This window comes from Stegostoma tigrinum, chromosome 6, assembly GCF_030684315.1.
Source record: "Stegostoma tigrinum isolate sSteTig4 chromosome 6, sSteTig4.hap1, whole genome shotgun sequence".
NCBI classification, from domain to species: Eukaryota; Metazoa; Chordata; class Chondrichthyes; order Orectolobiformes; family Stegostomatidae; genus Stegostoma; species Stegostoma tigrinum.
The window spans coordinates 66001243-66018605 of NC_081359.1; the positions used below are offsets into that span (position 1 = coordinate 66001243).

The 17363-nt window shown below is 41.2% G+C and overlaps 1 protein-coding gene across 2 annotated transcripts in view; it reads left to right on the forward strand.

The window, feature by feature from the left end:
• The window catches only part of LOC125453083 (coiled-coil domain-containing protein 138-like), a 93168-nt gene that overhangs the window by 44758 nt on the left and 31047 nt on the right, over nucleotides 1-17363 (forward strand). For both annotated transcript variants that reach the window (XM_048532176.2, XM_048532177.2), the window contains exons 7-10: nucleotides 95-214; nucleotides 1082-1159; nucleotides 12549-12662; nucleotides 15877-16038. In XM_048532176.2, coding sequence (XP_048388133.1) covers nucleotides 95-214; nucleotides 1082-1159; nucleotides 12549-12662; nucleotides 15877-16038 — 474 coding nt within the window. The remainder of the gene's footprint in view (nucleotides 1-94; nucleotides 215-1081; nucleotides 1160-12548; nucleotides 12663-15876; nucleotides 16039-17363) is intronic.

Below are 17363 nucleotides of genomic sequence, written 5' to 3' on the forward strand. Positions count from 1 at the left end.
TGTGCTGTATATCTTTATGACTCTATAATTCACAATGTCAACTTTACATGGAGTTGGAAAGATAAAAATCTATCCCTTGTTTTGTTTTCCACAGCAACATGCTGCAGAAGTCAATCAACTCACAAATGCCTTAAAGGAGAAGATAAAAGAAAACAAGAGACTTAAATCCTCCTTTGACACATTAAAGGAATTAAACGACTCCTTGAAAAAACAGGCACGAACAATTTTCTAAACCTTATGATACCATAATATGATTGTGTCTGAACTAGTACAGCTGTGGAGAGTTACTTGCCTCAGGCCATTGAATATGATAACTATTTCCTGAGCATGGAAAACCTTCAGTGTGTATTGAAGGTGCAGTCATGTTAGATAGATCTGTCACAAGTCAGAACAGCATGTGAATAAAGCCTTTTTAATGTCTTTTAAACTTAACTGTTTTCCTTTCCCTCAGATATTGAGCTGTCATAAAGTACAAGTTGTGAGGAAAAGCATGAACGTGTGTTTGGAACTGCATCCTGTTGGCAGTTAATATATAACTGAGTAGCTCTAACTACCTTTTTCCTTTATAATACCTTGCAGAAAAAAAGCAAATATATTAGAATGGAGGAACATCAGTAGCTTGGATTTCATTCACTATATGTTATGTTTTTCCTTGGTTAGTTGTGCTCCATCTGGACTAAATTACTAAAAAATGAATCTTCCAAACTATCTAATCCATCCACTTATTTTAACTTGCTCTACCTTGCCATCCACTTTTAACTCACCTTCCAATGCTGACTTTGTATTTGTAATACATCTTGTGCAATTGGAAGTTTTTATTCCAGACAAATTTATTTGTACTTCATGCATATCTCAAATTAAAATGAGAGACCAGATTCATGAGCAATGTATGAAGTAGAAATTCTGACCTTACTCAACAACACTTGCCATTGATATGCTTTTGTGTGCATTTAGCTGCTTCAAAAAAAGGTATTGCAAAGGAATGTAATCTACTCCAAAATTGTATAACCTTAGCTTCCAATACGTTGTTATTTGATTTGCACATATCTGTTCATACAGTTGCTTCTGTGGTATTTTTCAGATTAACAATGTAAAGCAGCAGAATATGAAGTTGGAAACTCAGGCCAAAAGGGTGCAAAGTCGTTTAGAAAATCTGCAAGTGAGTTTAAGATGATTTGCTAAAAAATTTCAAAATCACCGGAGCATACAAAGTAATGAAGAGAATATTCTGTCCTCTTTTTCCCCTCTGCCTTTTCTTTCTGTTTCCTTTCCCTATTCCCTTACCCCAAACTACAAGGTTCTATTCTTGGAATAGTCAAAAGGAACTGTTATTTGTTATATGTTATCTGTCAAGCTATATGAAAATAGATAAGTTAAAATTGTAACTGACTTCATAAATTACATTTCATTGGGCGGAATCTGATAGGGGTTTGTGAGATGTAGGCTATGATGGGATTTGTGGCAAGATCTGGAGAGAAGTCTGGCAAAGCCGAACTTGACATTGGGAAGAAGCATTAGCTGGATGCAGAAGACCATCATGAGTGAGGTTGTAGACTTGTGCTGTTATGGATATTTGGCACAAGCCAAAAAGAGACATGCTATCGAATTCCTGGAGGTCTGGCATCCCAACTGAAATGGACCCAATGTATAAACGCTGAAAAACAGAACCGGAAGTGATACTAACTACCCCAGCAAACGTTGGCATATGAATAACAAGCGGGACAGAACACCAGTGCTTCACCAGAGGCATACGGATGATATTACCTAGCAGAGTGGTGAAACGTCTGCAGTCAAACATGCTGTCTCGACGAGTATGTCTACAACCTCATCCACATCCTGAGGTACAAATCTTTCTCAAAAACTTTAACCATCATGAATGTTAAATAGTCATTGGTAACGATGCCAGCATTGTGAGCATGAACTGCAGTCTCTATTATTTTGTTTGTGTTCAGTTTTGATATCTGACAATATAAACCCATGTTTGTAATTGTCCAGTTGCTTACCTGTACGTCATATTTTCCAACTGGACAATGACACAATGTGGATGTTCAGCTTGCATTTGGAACAGAGTAACGCTGACTTAGGGAGGGTATTTAGATGGGATGTAGCAAATGAAAGGGAAGTTATGATAATTTTATTTGTTCATGGGAGTTGGCATTGCTGGCTGGTCAGTATCCATTGTCCGTCCCTGCTTGTTCTTGATAAGGTAATGGTGAGCTGCCTCAGGAACTGCTATAGTCTCATGTGCTGACATGGTGGTTAAACAGTGATGGGGGTACTAGAATTTGGTTAGAAGTGCAAGAGAGCATTAGGTATGGGCAGCATGGCTTTGTGGCTGTTATGCGATGACTTAATCAGGGCTAGGGGCGGAGATTTTTTGCCACCAGCTGTCTGGGTGTACAGCAGCCCTTGAAAGGTGTGTGCGCAAAGGCTGCCAATCTTTTGATGGATATTTACTGAGTGACAATTTATTCTGGAATGGCATGTAGTAAAATGGGACTAGAATCAGACATGAGTGATTCCGTAGTGTTGGTGTACATAGTTAGTGAGTCACATTTGGTAAGTTATGACAGGGAATCCCACTGGATCATGCAGCAAGATCCCCCTTAGAAAGCTCAATAAAACTGGCGCCTCGCCATTAAAGCGTAAGATTCATCACAAACATTGTTTCTATAATTGGTGATTACAAAACCTTATTTTACCATTGTTCTTGACTGTACCTTGCTCTTACAATTCAGCAAAATGGAAGAAATTGGCTGATCTCTGAACAATAATGTATAGGTATCCCACTTAAATGAAATGGCCATAATTTTTTAATTGAGAATTACCAAATGACACTGTTCCCCAGTACAGCAATACAAATATAAAGGGGCAAGTATTGCATCTGATAGAAATGTATAGACTATAATCTGTAAGATGAACAAAGGGCAGTGTTTTAATGATAAAATAAAATACTTTTCTCTGTCTGGTTAGCTATTAATCAGGCTGCTACCTTTGCCCCTATGCTGAGCCAATCGATCGCATGCCTCAGCTACTACTAGTTGCCAGGGCCATGCCTGGCACCAAGAATGTGGCAAGTGCGGAAGTTTCAGCTTGTAGAACTGGCCCTTTGCTGGATCTGAGTCTGGGCAGAGGAGTTCCACTCACCCAGCCCTTGCATATTGGGGAGCAGCTGCTGCTGCTAATGACTGAGCTTCCTGTCCGTGACTGAGCCACATAACGACCTACAAGATGGGTGCATGTTGTGAGAGGTAGCTAGGTGGGTGGTGGGTAGAGAACAAGGATGCCATGGTGAGCCTCACTGATCATTTGGTGTTTCCATTCCTACTAATCCATAGTAAATGCAAGTAATTGTGACAATCAATTCAGCTAAAAAAAAGTGGGTGCGCCTTGGAATTATTTGTCTCTTTGAAGTGTGCCTTGGCACTGTACAGGTTGGGAACCACAGTAGTTGATAACGAAGAATATCTTCCATATTGAAGACTGTCATAAAGTAGCCTTTTAAAAGTTAATAATAAAAGATTGCTGCAGAATTCATCCTGAAGAATTTCTCAAAGCAATTCTGACTGACCGTCTGACTGTTAATAAATCTAGCTCTTCATGACTACTGTTCAAAAGGGCTTAATTGACTGTAAAGACTTTGGGATAGTTGGAAAACATAAAAGGTGCTATATAATAACTCATCATTTCCAGTATTCAAGATAACAAAGTGTGGGGCTGGATGAACACAGCAGGCCAAGCAGCATCTTAGGAGCGCAAAAGCTAACGCTTTGGGCCTAGACCCTTCATCAGAAAAGGGGAATGGGGAGAGGATTTTGAAGTAAATAGGGAGGGGGGGAGGCGGACTGAAGATGGATAGAGGAGAAGATAGATGGAGAGGAGAATATGGGTGGGGAGGTAAGGAGGGGATAGCTTAGTCCGGGGAGGACGGACAGGTCAAGGGGGCAGGATGAGGTTAGTAGGTAGGAAATGGAGGTGCGGCTTGAGGTGAGAGGAAGAACAGGTTAGGCAGGCGGGGACGAGCTGGGCTGGTTTTGGGATGCAGTGGGGGGAGGGTAGATTTTGAAGCTGGTGAAATCCACATTGATACCATTGGGCTGCAGGGTTCCCAAGCGGAATATGAGTTGCTGTTCCTGCAACCTACAGATGGCATCATTATGGCACTGCAGGAGGCCCAGGATGGACCTCCCCGGACTGACCTGTCCCTTCCCTACCTCCCCACCCATACTCTCCTCTCCATCTATCTTCTCCTCTATCCATCTTCGGTCCACCTCCTCCTCTTTCCCTATTTATTTCAGAATCCTCTCCCCATCCCCCTTTTCTGATGAAGGGTCTAGGCCTGAAACGTCAGCTTTTGTGCTCCTAAGATGCTGCTTGGCCTGATGTGTTCATCCAGCCCCACGCTTTGTTATCTTGGATTCTCCAGCATCTGCAGTTCCCATTTTCTCTGATTTCCAGTATTCGTTGTTTTTTTCATAATGACTTTCCTTGACTGGTTACAGCATAGTTGACCTGTTGTGTCTGTACAGAAGGAGCAATTCATCTAGTGGCACTGTCCTGATTTTTCCCCATAGTGCTGTAGTTATTTTTCTTTTCAGGTAATGATCCAATTTCCTCTTAGAAAGACTCAGTTGACACTTACTCCCCCACATTCTCAGACAATGTATTCCCCATCTTACCTTCTCTGCCTGAAAGCATTTTTCCTCCTGTCATTCATTGCCTCTGTCACTATGTTTTTCTTAATTTACTCATGAGATATAGTGACCAATGGATGAGCCACATTTTATTGCCTATCCTAACTTGCCCATGAGAAGGTTGTGATAAACAGTCTTCGAGAAGTGCTGTGATCCATGTGCTGATGGTATATCTACAGTGTCATTGAGGAGGGAGTTTTGACCCAAAGGCATTGAAGAAGTGGCGATTAATGTTCCAATTAGGATGAACGGCTTGGAGGGGTACTTGCAGGTGGTAGTGTTCCCAATGTACCTGCTGTATTTGTGTTTTGTGATGGAAGTGATTGTGGGTTTGGAAGTACTGTCAAAGGAGCTTTGGTAAACTTCTGTAGTTCAGCTTGTGGATAGTACACATTGCTGTTAGCGAGTGTGGAGTGACTGAATGTTGTGGATGCGGTGCAGTCAAACAAGCTGCATTGTCATGAATGATGTCAAGCTTCTTGAGTGTTGTGGGAGCTGTACTCATCCACATAAGTGGAGAGTATTCCATCAGACTCCCGTCTTGTGCACTTTAGATATTATTCAGTCTTCGGTTCATCAGTGGGTAAGTCACGCACTGTAGGATTCCTTGCCCCTGACCTTGTCTTGTAGCCACTGTAGTTATATGGCTAGTCAAATTCAAATTCTGGTCACTGGTTACCACCAGGATGTTATAGTGGAAAATTAAGTAATGGTAACACCCTTAAATTTCAAGAGATCGTGGTTAGATTATCTCTTATTAGAGATGGTCGTTGCCCAGCATTTGATTGGCAGAAGTGTTACTTGCCACCTTTCATCTCAAGCCTGCATATTGTTCAGGTCTTGGTGCACTTGGACATAGTCTGCTCCAACATCTAAGAAATGCCAAATGTGCTGAATGTTCTGTGATCATCAGCTAACAACCTACTTCTGACTTGATGATGGAGAGAAGATTAATGATGAAACAGCTGAGAATTGTTTGGCCTAGGTCACTACCCGAAGGAACTCCTGCAGAGATGTCCTGGAGCTGAGATGACTGTCCCCCAGCAACCACAGCTTTTGTGCCAGGTATGACTGCAACCAGCAGAGAGCTTTGCCCCGACTAATATTAATTACATTTTAACCAGGACTCCTTGATGCCATACTCAATCAGATGAGTTTTTGATGTCAGTTACCTTCAATTTGTGCCCTCAATTGCTCCATGCTTCCATCAATGGGAACAGTTTCTTTCTGTCTACTTTGCCCAGGCCCTGAAGCTTGCTGTCAAATCTCTTCTGGAAATGAATCTCAACTTCTCCATTCTCTCAACCTCACTGAATTTCTCCATCCAAAATAACCACTCCTGTAAATATTTTCTGCACCCTTTCCAATACTTACACAAATTATTCCTAAAGTGTGTTGCCCAGAATTAGACATATGGACTGAATCTTAATTTATTTTGGTTAAGTGGGAGTTGTATCAAGTTTTATGGAAGATTTCTTGTTATGATGTTCAGCAAGATTTCTCGCTGTATCTGACCGAATACATCTCATTAACTATCTACCCTACCCATGTGAAGTTTCTCACATCTAATTCTAGCCTCATTTTACCACATAACAATCCCTGAACAACTCATCACTCACTCGATATTTGCTGAAAAACTGGCATCCCAAGCACCTGCACCAGTTTTAAAAGCCTGTTGTGCTTCTGGACAAACACTGTAAGTGCCTTGGACATGGCAGACAGGACAAAAGTGGCCTCCTGCTCTCTGGGCAGGGGCTTAGAGGCCGTGCTGGGCTGTTGGTGCAGACATGAGATGTCCTTTTCCCCCAGGAAAAGCACAATACCAAATTATGTCAATCTGGGCTGAAGATGTCACCTGGATCCATGTAGTCTCAGCTGTCTGGAGGAATGACCAGCAATGTAGGAAGAATGTCAATTATTTTCTCCATTCTGCCACCAAAAGTGCCACTGTCTTCTCTTTGATACCTTGCACTCATTCTATCTCTTCTGCTGCACCTATCTACCACCAAGGCCAAAGCTCTACCGTTCTTACAATGTCACATCTGTATGATCTTCCCTCACTTGCTGTGCGCATCCCGACCCTGGATGCCACTAATCCTGCATTGCCTACTCATTTGCTTAGGGCATCTTCCCACCTGCAAAAGCTTCAGCTGCGCCATACAGTTTCATCTCTGTCAGCCTACCTATCTCTCAATCCAGGAAGAATACAGCCCGCTGGAGGACAGAAATACGACAGGTGATGGGCTGCCACATCTTTGGCTTCTCACACCTTAGGAGAAGACTCTGATTCTGACTCCCCTGAGCAGCTGACTGAATCTAAATTCTTGGGCTGGTAGTGGAGGCTGATCGTGACTTACTGTGCTGGGATCTCATGAGTGACAGTTGTCTGCCTTAACTTGACTGAGGAATGCTATGAGCATCCAGCAGCTCAGAGTGATTGAGCACTATGACAAGAAGTAAACTGATCAGAGAGGGAGAGATAATGGGAACTGCAGATGCTGGAGAATCCGAGATAACAAAGTGTGGAGCTGGATGAACACAGTAGGCCAAGCAGCATCTTAGGAGCACAAAAGCTGACGTTTCGGGCCTAGACCCTTCATCAGAAAAGGGGGATGGGGAGAGGATTCTGAAATAAATAGGGAGAGAGGAGGAGGCGGACTGAAGATGGATAGAGGAGAAGATAGGTGGAGAGGAGAGTATGGGTGGGGAGATAAGGAGGGGATAGGTCAGCCCGGGGAGGACGGACAGGTCAAGGGGGCAGGATGAGGTTAGTAGGTAGGAAATGGCGGTGCGGCTTGAGGTGGGAGGAGGGGATAGGTGAGAGGAAGAACAGGTTAGGCAGGTGGGGACGAGCTGGGCTGGTTTTGGGATGCAGTGGGGGGAGGGTATCCCATCCATTTTCAGTCCGCCTCCACCTCTCTCCCTATTTATTTCAGAATCCCCTCCCCATCCCCCTTTTCTGATGAAGGGTCTAGGCCCGAAATGTCAGCTTTTGTGCTCCTAAGTTGCTGCTTGGCCTGTGTGTTCATCCAGCTCCACTCTTTGTTATCTCAGATCGGAGAGGAGTCCAGTCCATGATCTGGGTATGTGTTCCTGAACATAGTGACTTTACAGCAGCTTTGCAATGATAATGCCAATGGAGTCTGAAGTGCAGCATTGAAGTTCAAAAACATATAGTATGTGGATCAGAGATGTGGCATGGGTCTTTTGTAGCTTGACACATGTCAGATACCAATGTCTGTGGATGTGGCGTGCATGTGGCCATTCTGTGGAGCATGCCCTGAGATTTTGGTGTTCAGTGTCCAACATGAAAGCTGTTTACAGCCAGCAGTGAGCTGAAGCCACCACGCATCTTTTCTAAATTCCATGTCAAGAATTCTTGACGCCTGGCTTGTTTGGTAAGCTGTGTCGCTTCATATTAATAAGATGAGCTGCAATGCTATTAAAGAGGTTAACAGGTAATAATCTCCCTTACTTGACATTTCACCACTGCCTAGCAAAAAACTCTCCATGCAAGTCAGCAAAAGCATGAAAAATGCAGTGAGATGCTCCCAATATCGAAATAAATCACGCTGAACTTTTCATCCAGTATTGCCACAAATCCCACATAGTCGATGTTGCTCTGACTCCTGAAAGGTTCCACTTTGTCCACCCGTTGAACCAAAACAGTATTGTAAGTTTAAGATAACTTTGCTTTAGTACTCTATGCCCCTAATGATAAAGTCTAGGATGCTGCATGGATACTTAAAATATTACGATTAATATGAACCTTTCTCCATTGTGAAAATTACCCTTCGTTACTACTCTTTGCTTATTGTCATTCAGCCAATTTTGTATTCATGTTCCTACACTCTCAGCCTGTCTTGCCACCTTTGACGATTTATTTACGTGCCCATGTCACATCCATATTAGAATTGTGCCCTTCATTTTATATTGTGTTCTTGTGTTCTTCCAACTAAAATTATTCTCAATTCTTTGCATTAAATTTCATATGCTCCTTGTCTGCCCATTCTACCATTCTGTCCTTTTGACATTCTACAGTATTTCCTTTATGGTTCAGTGTTTCCAAGTTTCATCCAAAAACTTTGAAATTGTGCCTTGTACTCCAGGGTCTAGGTTATTAATATATTTCAAGAAAAGTAGGAGCCAGCACTGATCCTGGATAATCTACTCTAAAACTTTGTGAAAACTATCCTTCATTGCTTACTTATTGTCATTCAGCCAATTTGGTATTGATGCTGCCACTGTCCTTTTCATACTATAAAGTCTAAATTTGCTTTCAAATCAGTTGCAGTAGTTTTATCAAGTGTCTTTTGGAAAAGTCATGTGAAAGACTTAAACATAATTACTTATGATGTGGATAATTAACCTCATCACCCCTCTCTGTTACCTTATCAGAAATTTGAGCAATTATGTAACTCTAGAAAAACATGACTTACCTTTAATACATTTATGCTGGCTTTTCTTAATTAACCTGCACCTGATTTAATTTTTTACCAAGTTATTGTACCTAAAAGTTTCCCCACCAACAGGGTCATGCTGATCGATCTATAGTTGCCAGGCTTACCTTTGTACCCCTTTCAAAAAGGTGAATAAAATTTGCAATTCTTTAACCCTCTGAAATCATCACTGCCTGAAGTAACAGCAAGGAATGAATCCATGCTAATTGCAGGAGCTTCTGAGCCAAACATACCTTGTAGGTGGATGTTCTGACCCTTCAGTCGGACAGAAGCCCTGCGATAGTGTCAGTCCTACCTAGAACTGGGATTACAAGCAGTCACCAGATGCTAGGTCCTTGACCAGGTTACCATGGACAGCAGGACTTGTATTTATTTTGTTTGATTTGTGAATAGGGTATGGACGTCACTGGCTAGCATTTATTACCTATCCATACTTGACTCAGTTAAGAGTCATTGCTGTGGGTCCGGAATCACACGTGGGCCAGTCCAGGCATGGATGGCAGACATCCTTCCCTAAAGGGCATAAGTGAAGCAGATGGATTTTTACTATAATTGAAAGCAATTACCTGGTTGCTATTACACTTGCTTTTTATCAAGATTTTCTTAATTGAATTGAAGTTTTAATATCTGCTATGCTGAGCCCATACCCACAGAACATCAGCCCCGGGTTCTGGAGTACTAACCCATTGTGTTTTGAGAAGACGACCATCAGAGAATTTTACAACTTCCCTCCTGTCCCCTCCCCAATCACCTGCAGACTTGTTGGGGGATTGTAAACTTCTTCCCTTGTTAACATATACTGGTCTTTTAATTTTAGTGACATAGTTTGCTTCATCAAAGGACATAGATGACAGTGTTGTACAGTATCTTAGCTACTAGTCACATGTAACTAATCCTGACTATCTTGCTGTTCCTTCACTATCGCTGGATCAAAATCCAGGAATTCCCTTACTGACAGCAAAGCCCATGACAGAGGGATACATTAGGGCCCAATAATCAAGACTGTAGAGAGCCAAGTGTGCCCAGATCAGGGACAGGTCACTATGCTGCACTGTGCCATAAGCAGCAGAAGGTCATGTGATTCTTACCCTGCCCCAGCCCTGGCCTACACCTCCAGATATACCTACATCCGAAAAACAGCTGTTCAACAAGGTGGCTTAACAGCACCTTCTCAAGGGCAATTAGGGATGGGCATTAAATGCTGTCCTATCTAGCAACACACACATCCCTGAACAAATAATCATAAAAAGAGAATATAGATGTGGATTAAGCATGCCTCCCCCCCTCTCTGTTTATTTCAGAGCCCCTTCCTATTCCCCCCTTTTCTGAAGAAGAGTCCATACCTGAAACGACATCTTTCCTGCTCCTTGATGCTGCCTGGCCTGCTGTGTTCATCCAGCTCCACACCTTGTTATCTGGATTAGGCATGTGGTCCTTTTATTTTCATATTCCATAGTGTATGCACATGTAATTTTCATAGAGTGAAACTGTGAGATGGAAGTGTTTTGGAGCATCATAGGGTGACTGAGACAGCTTCCCCCACGCTGGACTATTTGAAGGAAGCGTGTGCAAGTAAAATAAAGCAGGTGGCTAGGCCACCACCTCATTTTGATTTCCTGCGTTCACTGTACCCACCAGTTTGTACTTCAATCCCTGACTGTCTTCTCCTGTCCAAAAACCCTCTCAGCTCCCTCTGACTATTTCCAATCACTGCCTGACCAAAGTGCTCAAACTTACCCTAATTTCCAGGATGTGCTGTAGTCCCAACATTGGCCACAAAAACAAAGTTGCTGGAAAAGCTCAGCAAGTCTGGCAGCATTTGTGAAGGAAAAAACAGAGTTAACGTTTCAGATCCAATGACCCTTCCTCAGAACACAAACCCGAAATGTTAACTCTGCTTTTTCCTCACAGATGCTGCCAGACCTGCTGAGCTGTTCCAGCAATTTTGTTTTTGTTCCTGGTTTACAGCATCTGCGGTTCTTTCAGTTTTTATTTAGTTCCCAACAATCTGCTGGACACTGCTATGTTCTGCATTAGGATTACAGACAGTTCTCAAGGACAGGATTTCCTGCCCTTCTTTTCTGAATAAGAGTCCCAGCCCAAAACATCAATTTTCGTGGTCCTGTGATGCTGCCTGGCCTGCTGTGTTCCTCCAGCTCCACACTGTACTGTCTCTGACTCCAGCGTCTGCAGTTCTTGCTATCTCCACCATTTAAAGCCAATAAGGTGGTGACTGATGTTTTGAGTGGGGCACAGAGAGTGCAAAAGTTAATACCTTAACTTTTTTGCTTATTTGCATACTGAAACCAAGTAAATTTTTTGATAATGTATATTTCATGACTGTAGAAATGTTAACTGTATTATGTTAATGTATTTAAGGCATTCTGTACTCAAATTAAAAGACCTGGCCAAAATGGTGTGCTTGTTACCATATTTGCCTAATTAGCCATTTTTATTCGATAACATGGGCAATGGATTTTTAAAAATTCTTTCAAGAAATGTGGTATGTTGAGTGTTTTGAAGGTGTTTCCAAAGTGAATTTGCTAATTTACTATGTTGCTTCTTGAATGTGGTGCAGACTCTGCTGTCATTGGCAAGTGGTGGAGAATGGGATATGGATCAAGTGGACTATATTGTCCTGTATGTTTTGGAGCTTCATGAATAATGGAGCTGTACTCATCCAGGCAATGAACAACATTCCAACACCTCCTGACTTGTACCTTGTATGTGGTTTAATGGAACTTTGATGAGTCAGGGGGTGAGTTACTGGCTGCAGCATTTCCAGGCTCTGACCTGTTGCTTAGCCATAGGATGTATATGGGTGGTTTGATGAGGGTTTAATGAGTCAGGAGATGAGTTAGAAGCAGCTAAATTTTCAGTCTCTGACCTGTTGTTGTAGTCACAATATGTATATGGGGGTTTTGAAAACTTGTGATTTTTCTCCAATGCCTATTATTTATACCTGGAAGGAGTGTGAATGAATTTAGTTCAGTCATTTGTCATGTTTAAAGCCTGGTTCTAATACTTAATTTGTAGTTTACCCAATCAACTTATGCTTGATGACAGTGAAATTTGAATTGAGGGCTGATGTCAGGTTCCGATCATCAGTTTTAGCCCAATTCTTTCGTTGCATTAAATCTGCTTCAGTATTCCACAGCAGTGGTTACAAAATGGTTTGTCAGGGGTTTGGGAATAATTCCAGGATTGAGAATGGGTGCTGAGTCTAGTTTTGTAACATCTGTAAAGAAGTTGAATTCATCAAAAAATCTACACCCAGTGTTTTTTCCTTAATCATAATTGATGAAGCAGCTATGTGTTATTTCATGTTCTGTTTTATCTCAGTGCTACGTCCAGTTATATTCTTTAAAATACTTTAAATTTTACCCTCTTGCAGAGAAAAAATGAGCTATATGTGGCACAAAAGCATCATGAAAACGTTTCCACAGACATGAAAGAGATACGTTTGGAAAAACAGGAAAAAATTCAGCTTCTTCGTAGAATCAGTTGGGTAAGATATTTTGCTGCATTTGCTGGATTTTTATGTGAGATTGTGCACAGATTGTAAAATTCAGGCATTCTTTTTAATTTTGTATCCTACCAATCATTACTCACATTTCATCCTTTTTCCAACAGCAATACATTTTGAATTCATAATATAGCTACTTCAGCTACTGTATTTTGCTCCTCCTTATCACTTTATAATCCTTTCCCTTGTTCCTTTCCCTTTCTCCGGAATTTATCCGGAGCTTTCCTAATGAACCACATACCAGGCTTATCTCCTCTATGGGAAATATCACTACCTCCATCTCTTGAATATTCAAATATTTTAACATAATTATTAACTCCCATTAATAGGCACCATTCCCATCCTCTTGAAACTTCATCATCACTTTCCCTCAAAAATCCAACCCCGCTACAATCCTGTATCAAGACACTATTTCAGCTCTAAGCTCTGTAATGCTTGTCCTAAAACTCCTTGTAATCTAGCTTCTGTTCTAGTACAATTACTAATTAATTAGTCACTGATAGCATACTTTTTTTGCTGTGATGTGCTATACTTCATGGTCCTCAATCTAGTCTTCAATGCAATCAATTTACTTTTCTTTCACCTTCTAGTATCTGAGATGCAACTTAGTTGTGAGTCTTTGATTAGTTCCGCTCAGTGATGCTAGTTTATCTTTAGTAATGGTTTCTGCAACTAACTTTCCCAGTTATATCTGGGATACCCGAAGTTTCCACCTTAGCTCACTGTATTTCTTCATTGATGTGGTAACCCTGGGAAACATTATTCAAACACATATGGTTATTTTGTTATTTATTTTTTTCATAGCCCTTTAAAATTTACTCTAGCTGTCTTTGTCTCAGTGGAATAAAGAATCTCAAGTCTCTCTATTCAAGTCTAATATCCCATTTCTAACATTATCGTAGTTCCTGTAAATGACTGTATCAAACCATTATCTGTGGACGTGAAAACCAATACGTTTGTTTGTAAGGACTGGGACTTCCATGACAGGCAATAGGAATGAGTGAGATGTTTAATGAGATGTCAGACGAATGCATTATTCTGTTTTCTCAGCGTTCTAATGCAAATCATTCTAGAAACGTATAACATTTATCACATATCTCAGGACTTGATCCTTAAGAATTATGTATTGGTACCAACCTGGGGAGCAAAATTAAAATCGAACTTGGAAACTATTGTTTATAATATGATGAAAGCGATTGCCAGCATCTGTGAGAATGTAGCACATTTGGATCAAGCAGTTCCAGAGTTGCTAGATCGCAATGTTCAATGCACTTTTTTGCATAGATCCCCGAGAATGTTTGAAGGTCACTGGAAAGCAGTTCCAGGATCTCACACAGTTTTTTTTAAACATAATGACTCACTGCAATAAATTGCAGTTCCAGGGTCACAGGTAGTTAGAGAAAGACAGAGACTGGGCAGATTCCTGTTTGGAGTGTGAACTTTCACCTGTCCTGCAGGGAGGTGTCAAGAGTTGTTGGATAGCTCTGTATTGTTAGCACAAATTTAGGAAGAAGTTCCAGGAATTAGTAAGCAGCAAAATGTTGGAGGCAGGACTCAGAGTAAGTCATGACAAGCTGTGAATGTGGTAAGATTGTTTGCTCTGTGTTGGGAAATGGTATGAAGGACTCAGAAGAAGCCTTTGCGCTTTCATGCTTCAGTGCAGCTGGGAAGGTGGAGACTTTGGAGAGATATACAAGTGTACGAAATAGGAGCCATTCGACTCAGTGAGCACACTTCACCATTCAATAAGATCTTGGCTGATTTGTTTCCATTTTGACTTCCTCATTCCCTTCTACCTCCCCATAACCCTTTATCCCACTGGCTAATACAATTCTGCCTGCCTGTCCCTTAAAAATATTCACTGACTCTGACTCCATCATCTTCTGCAAAAGTTGTCCAACATTCTGAATGAAAAATATTCTCATTTCTCATTAAAGGGTGGCCCCTAAATTTAAAACAGTGCTCCCTAGTTCTGGACTAACCCACAAGAGGAAACAGCTTTTCCACTTGCTACTTGTGAGGACAATTTTTGTACTTATATCCTTCAATCGAATTGCTCCTCCCTCTTCTAAACTCTAATGGAAGTAAGTTCAGTCTGTCCAACCTCTGTAAGAGAACCCATTCATTCCAGCCGTCAATCTAGTCAACCTCCTCTGAATCACCTCCAATACATGGAGGCCATAACTGCACACAGTATTTGAGATTTAGTCTCACAGATGCCCTGTATAATTGAGGTATAGCCTTTTTACATTTATATTCAATTCTTATAATGAAGGATAATATCCCATTTGTACTTTTGATTACGTGCCTCACTTGCGTACTAATGTTTTGTGACTTATGCTCTTGATGCCTACATCATTATTCGTGTCAAAATTCTTAATGCTAAAGTGAACAAATTCACATTTTCTACATTATACTCCATCTGCCAGATTTTTGCCTGCTCACGCAATCTATCTGGACTTGTCTGCAACTTGCTTGTGTTTCTGCACAACATTCTTTCCTACCAATTTGCAGATTTACCATGCCTTTTCTCCCCTCATCAAAGTCATTGATATAAACTGTAAAAGTTGATGCCCTTGGATAGACACTTACAGGAGTCTACTAATCACATTCTGCCAATCAGCACCATTTATCATTAGTTTTCTGCTGGCCAGCCAATCTATTATTTTTACTAGGCCACAAACAGCATTTGACTGATGCAGCTGAGCAATATTGGAGCTCAGGAAATACCTAGGAACAGATCTAGCTTAGTGAAGTTAGGTATGGGTAAATAGCTGGAGTTATGTCTGTGAGCAATTACTGAAGTGCTGTTTTCAGAGTGCAAGGGGCAGGCATTGTCGTAGTCCATCATGGAATGGCTCCTGGGAGGAAGTTTCAAGGCTGGATCATCAGAAATGAAGAATTGAAATCCCTTGTGAAATTTAATAAGATTTGATGACTACCATGGTAATAATGTTTAGTGAGGAGTTACTGAGAAATCCATGGGATTCTGGAGGTGTCCTGAATCTCACCTTTCATCCATTTTAAAAATCAATGCTATTGGTCCAAAATCAGATCAAAATGTAATTTCATGGTCTCAGATAGGATCATTACAATAACATGCATTGGTCTGACTGAGTTCACATCACAGTGTAATTTTATGAAATGTTGTTTAATTCTTCAACTGTTGGTTTGATATTGTTTCTTTATATTCTAGCCACCTTTAAATAACAATTTCTGTGAATTGCTTGGTATGCTGCTGGACTGGATCTCTGATGATTACCTTTGTTATTTGACTCCAGAAGATGAAAATGATGTTCAGAAGCCATTGGATCCCAACTGTTCACCTAGAAAATCTATTCCAGAGAAGTGTGTAAAAGTATGCATTTTCCCTTCTCAGATATTTTTAGTGTTCCTTGGTATTGAATTATTTTGTTATAATAATATAAACAGGAAGTGGGGTAATATTCAGCAGATCTTGGCAAAGGACCATAGCGTTAACATTGAATCCCCCATTTCATAATCCTACTGTTTAACATTTTCTCACCATGTAACTGCAATGGTTACAAGAGCAGATCAGTGTCTATAAATATTGCAGCAAATGACTCCCCTCCTGACTCCCCAAAACCATGTCCAAGGCATGAGTCAGAAGTGTGATGGAATACTGTCCACTTGCCTAGATGAGTCCTCTCAGTCTTCTGAGGAAGGGTCATCAGACCCGAAACGTTAACTCTGTTTTCTCTTTCACAGATGCTGCCAGACCTGCTGAGCTTTTCCAGCAACTTTGTTTTTGTTCCTCACCGTCATCTTCTTTTCAAGGAGAACAGTCCGAACTTCTTCGATCTATCCTCATAACTGAAGTTTCTCATTCTTAGAACCATTCTTGTCAATCACATCTGTACTCTGTGATGCCCAGAACTATACAGAATGCTTCAGCTAAGGTCTAACAAGTGTCTTATATAAGTTCAGCATCACTTCCTTGCTCTTATATTCTGTATTTCTATTAATAAAAAGATGAGAACACTATACTTTACGAACTGCTCTTTCCACCGGGCCTGCCACCTTCAATGATCTATGTGCATTTACACCCAGGTGCCTGAGCTCCTGCACCCTTTTCAGAATTGTATCCCTAATTTCTGTTGTCCTTCAAAGTTCTTGCAACAAAAATGCATTGCCTCACACTTCTTTGTCTCTTGTGTCATCCGCACACTTTGAAATTCTCCAGCAGGCACCAAGATCCAGATCATTAATATATATTGGGAAAAGGAAGGGTCCCAATACTGACCCCTGGGGAACTCCAGTACAAATATTCCTGACGCCCAAAAAATATCCACTCGCTATGGCTGCCTCTTTCCTGTCACTCAGCCAATTTTGTGTCAACATTGTTTCTGTCCCTTTCATACCTTGACCTATAAATTCATACACAAGTTTATTGTGTGGCATTATATCAAACATCTGGAAATGCATGTATATTAAATCAGCAGTTGACCCTTTAATAAAACTTCAGTGTGTCCACACGATAGGAGAGAGAGAACTGTTTAGATGTGATGTACAATAAATGACAGCAAGGTCAATCTGAGAGTTGTAGTGGAATGAAGAGTTGACGGGACATGGATCTCCCTGCATTCCCACAGGAGCAGTCGCAGTCTTCTCCCATGAGGGCCAGGATTCTTTCCTCCTCGGGAAGTGAGGAGCCTAATGCCA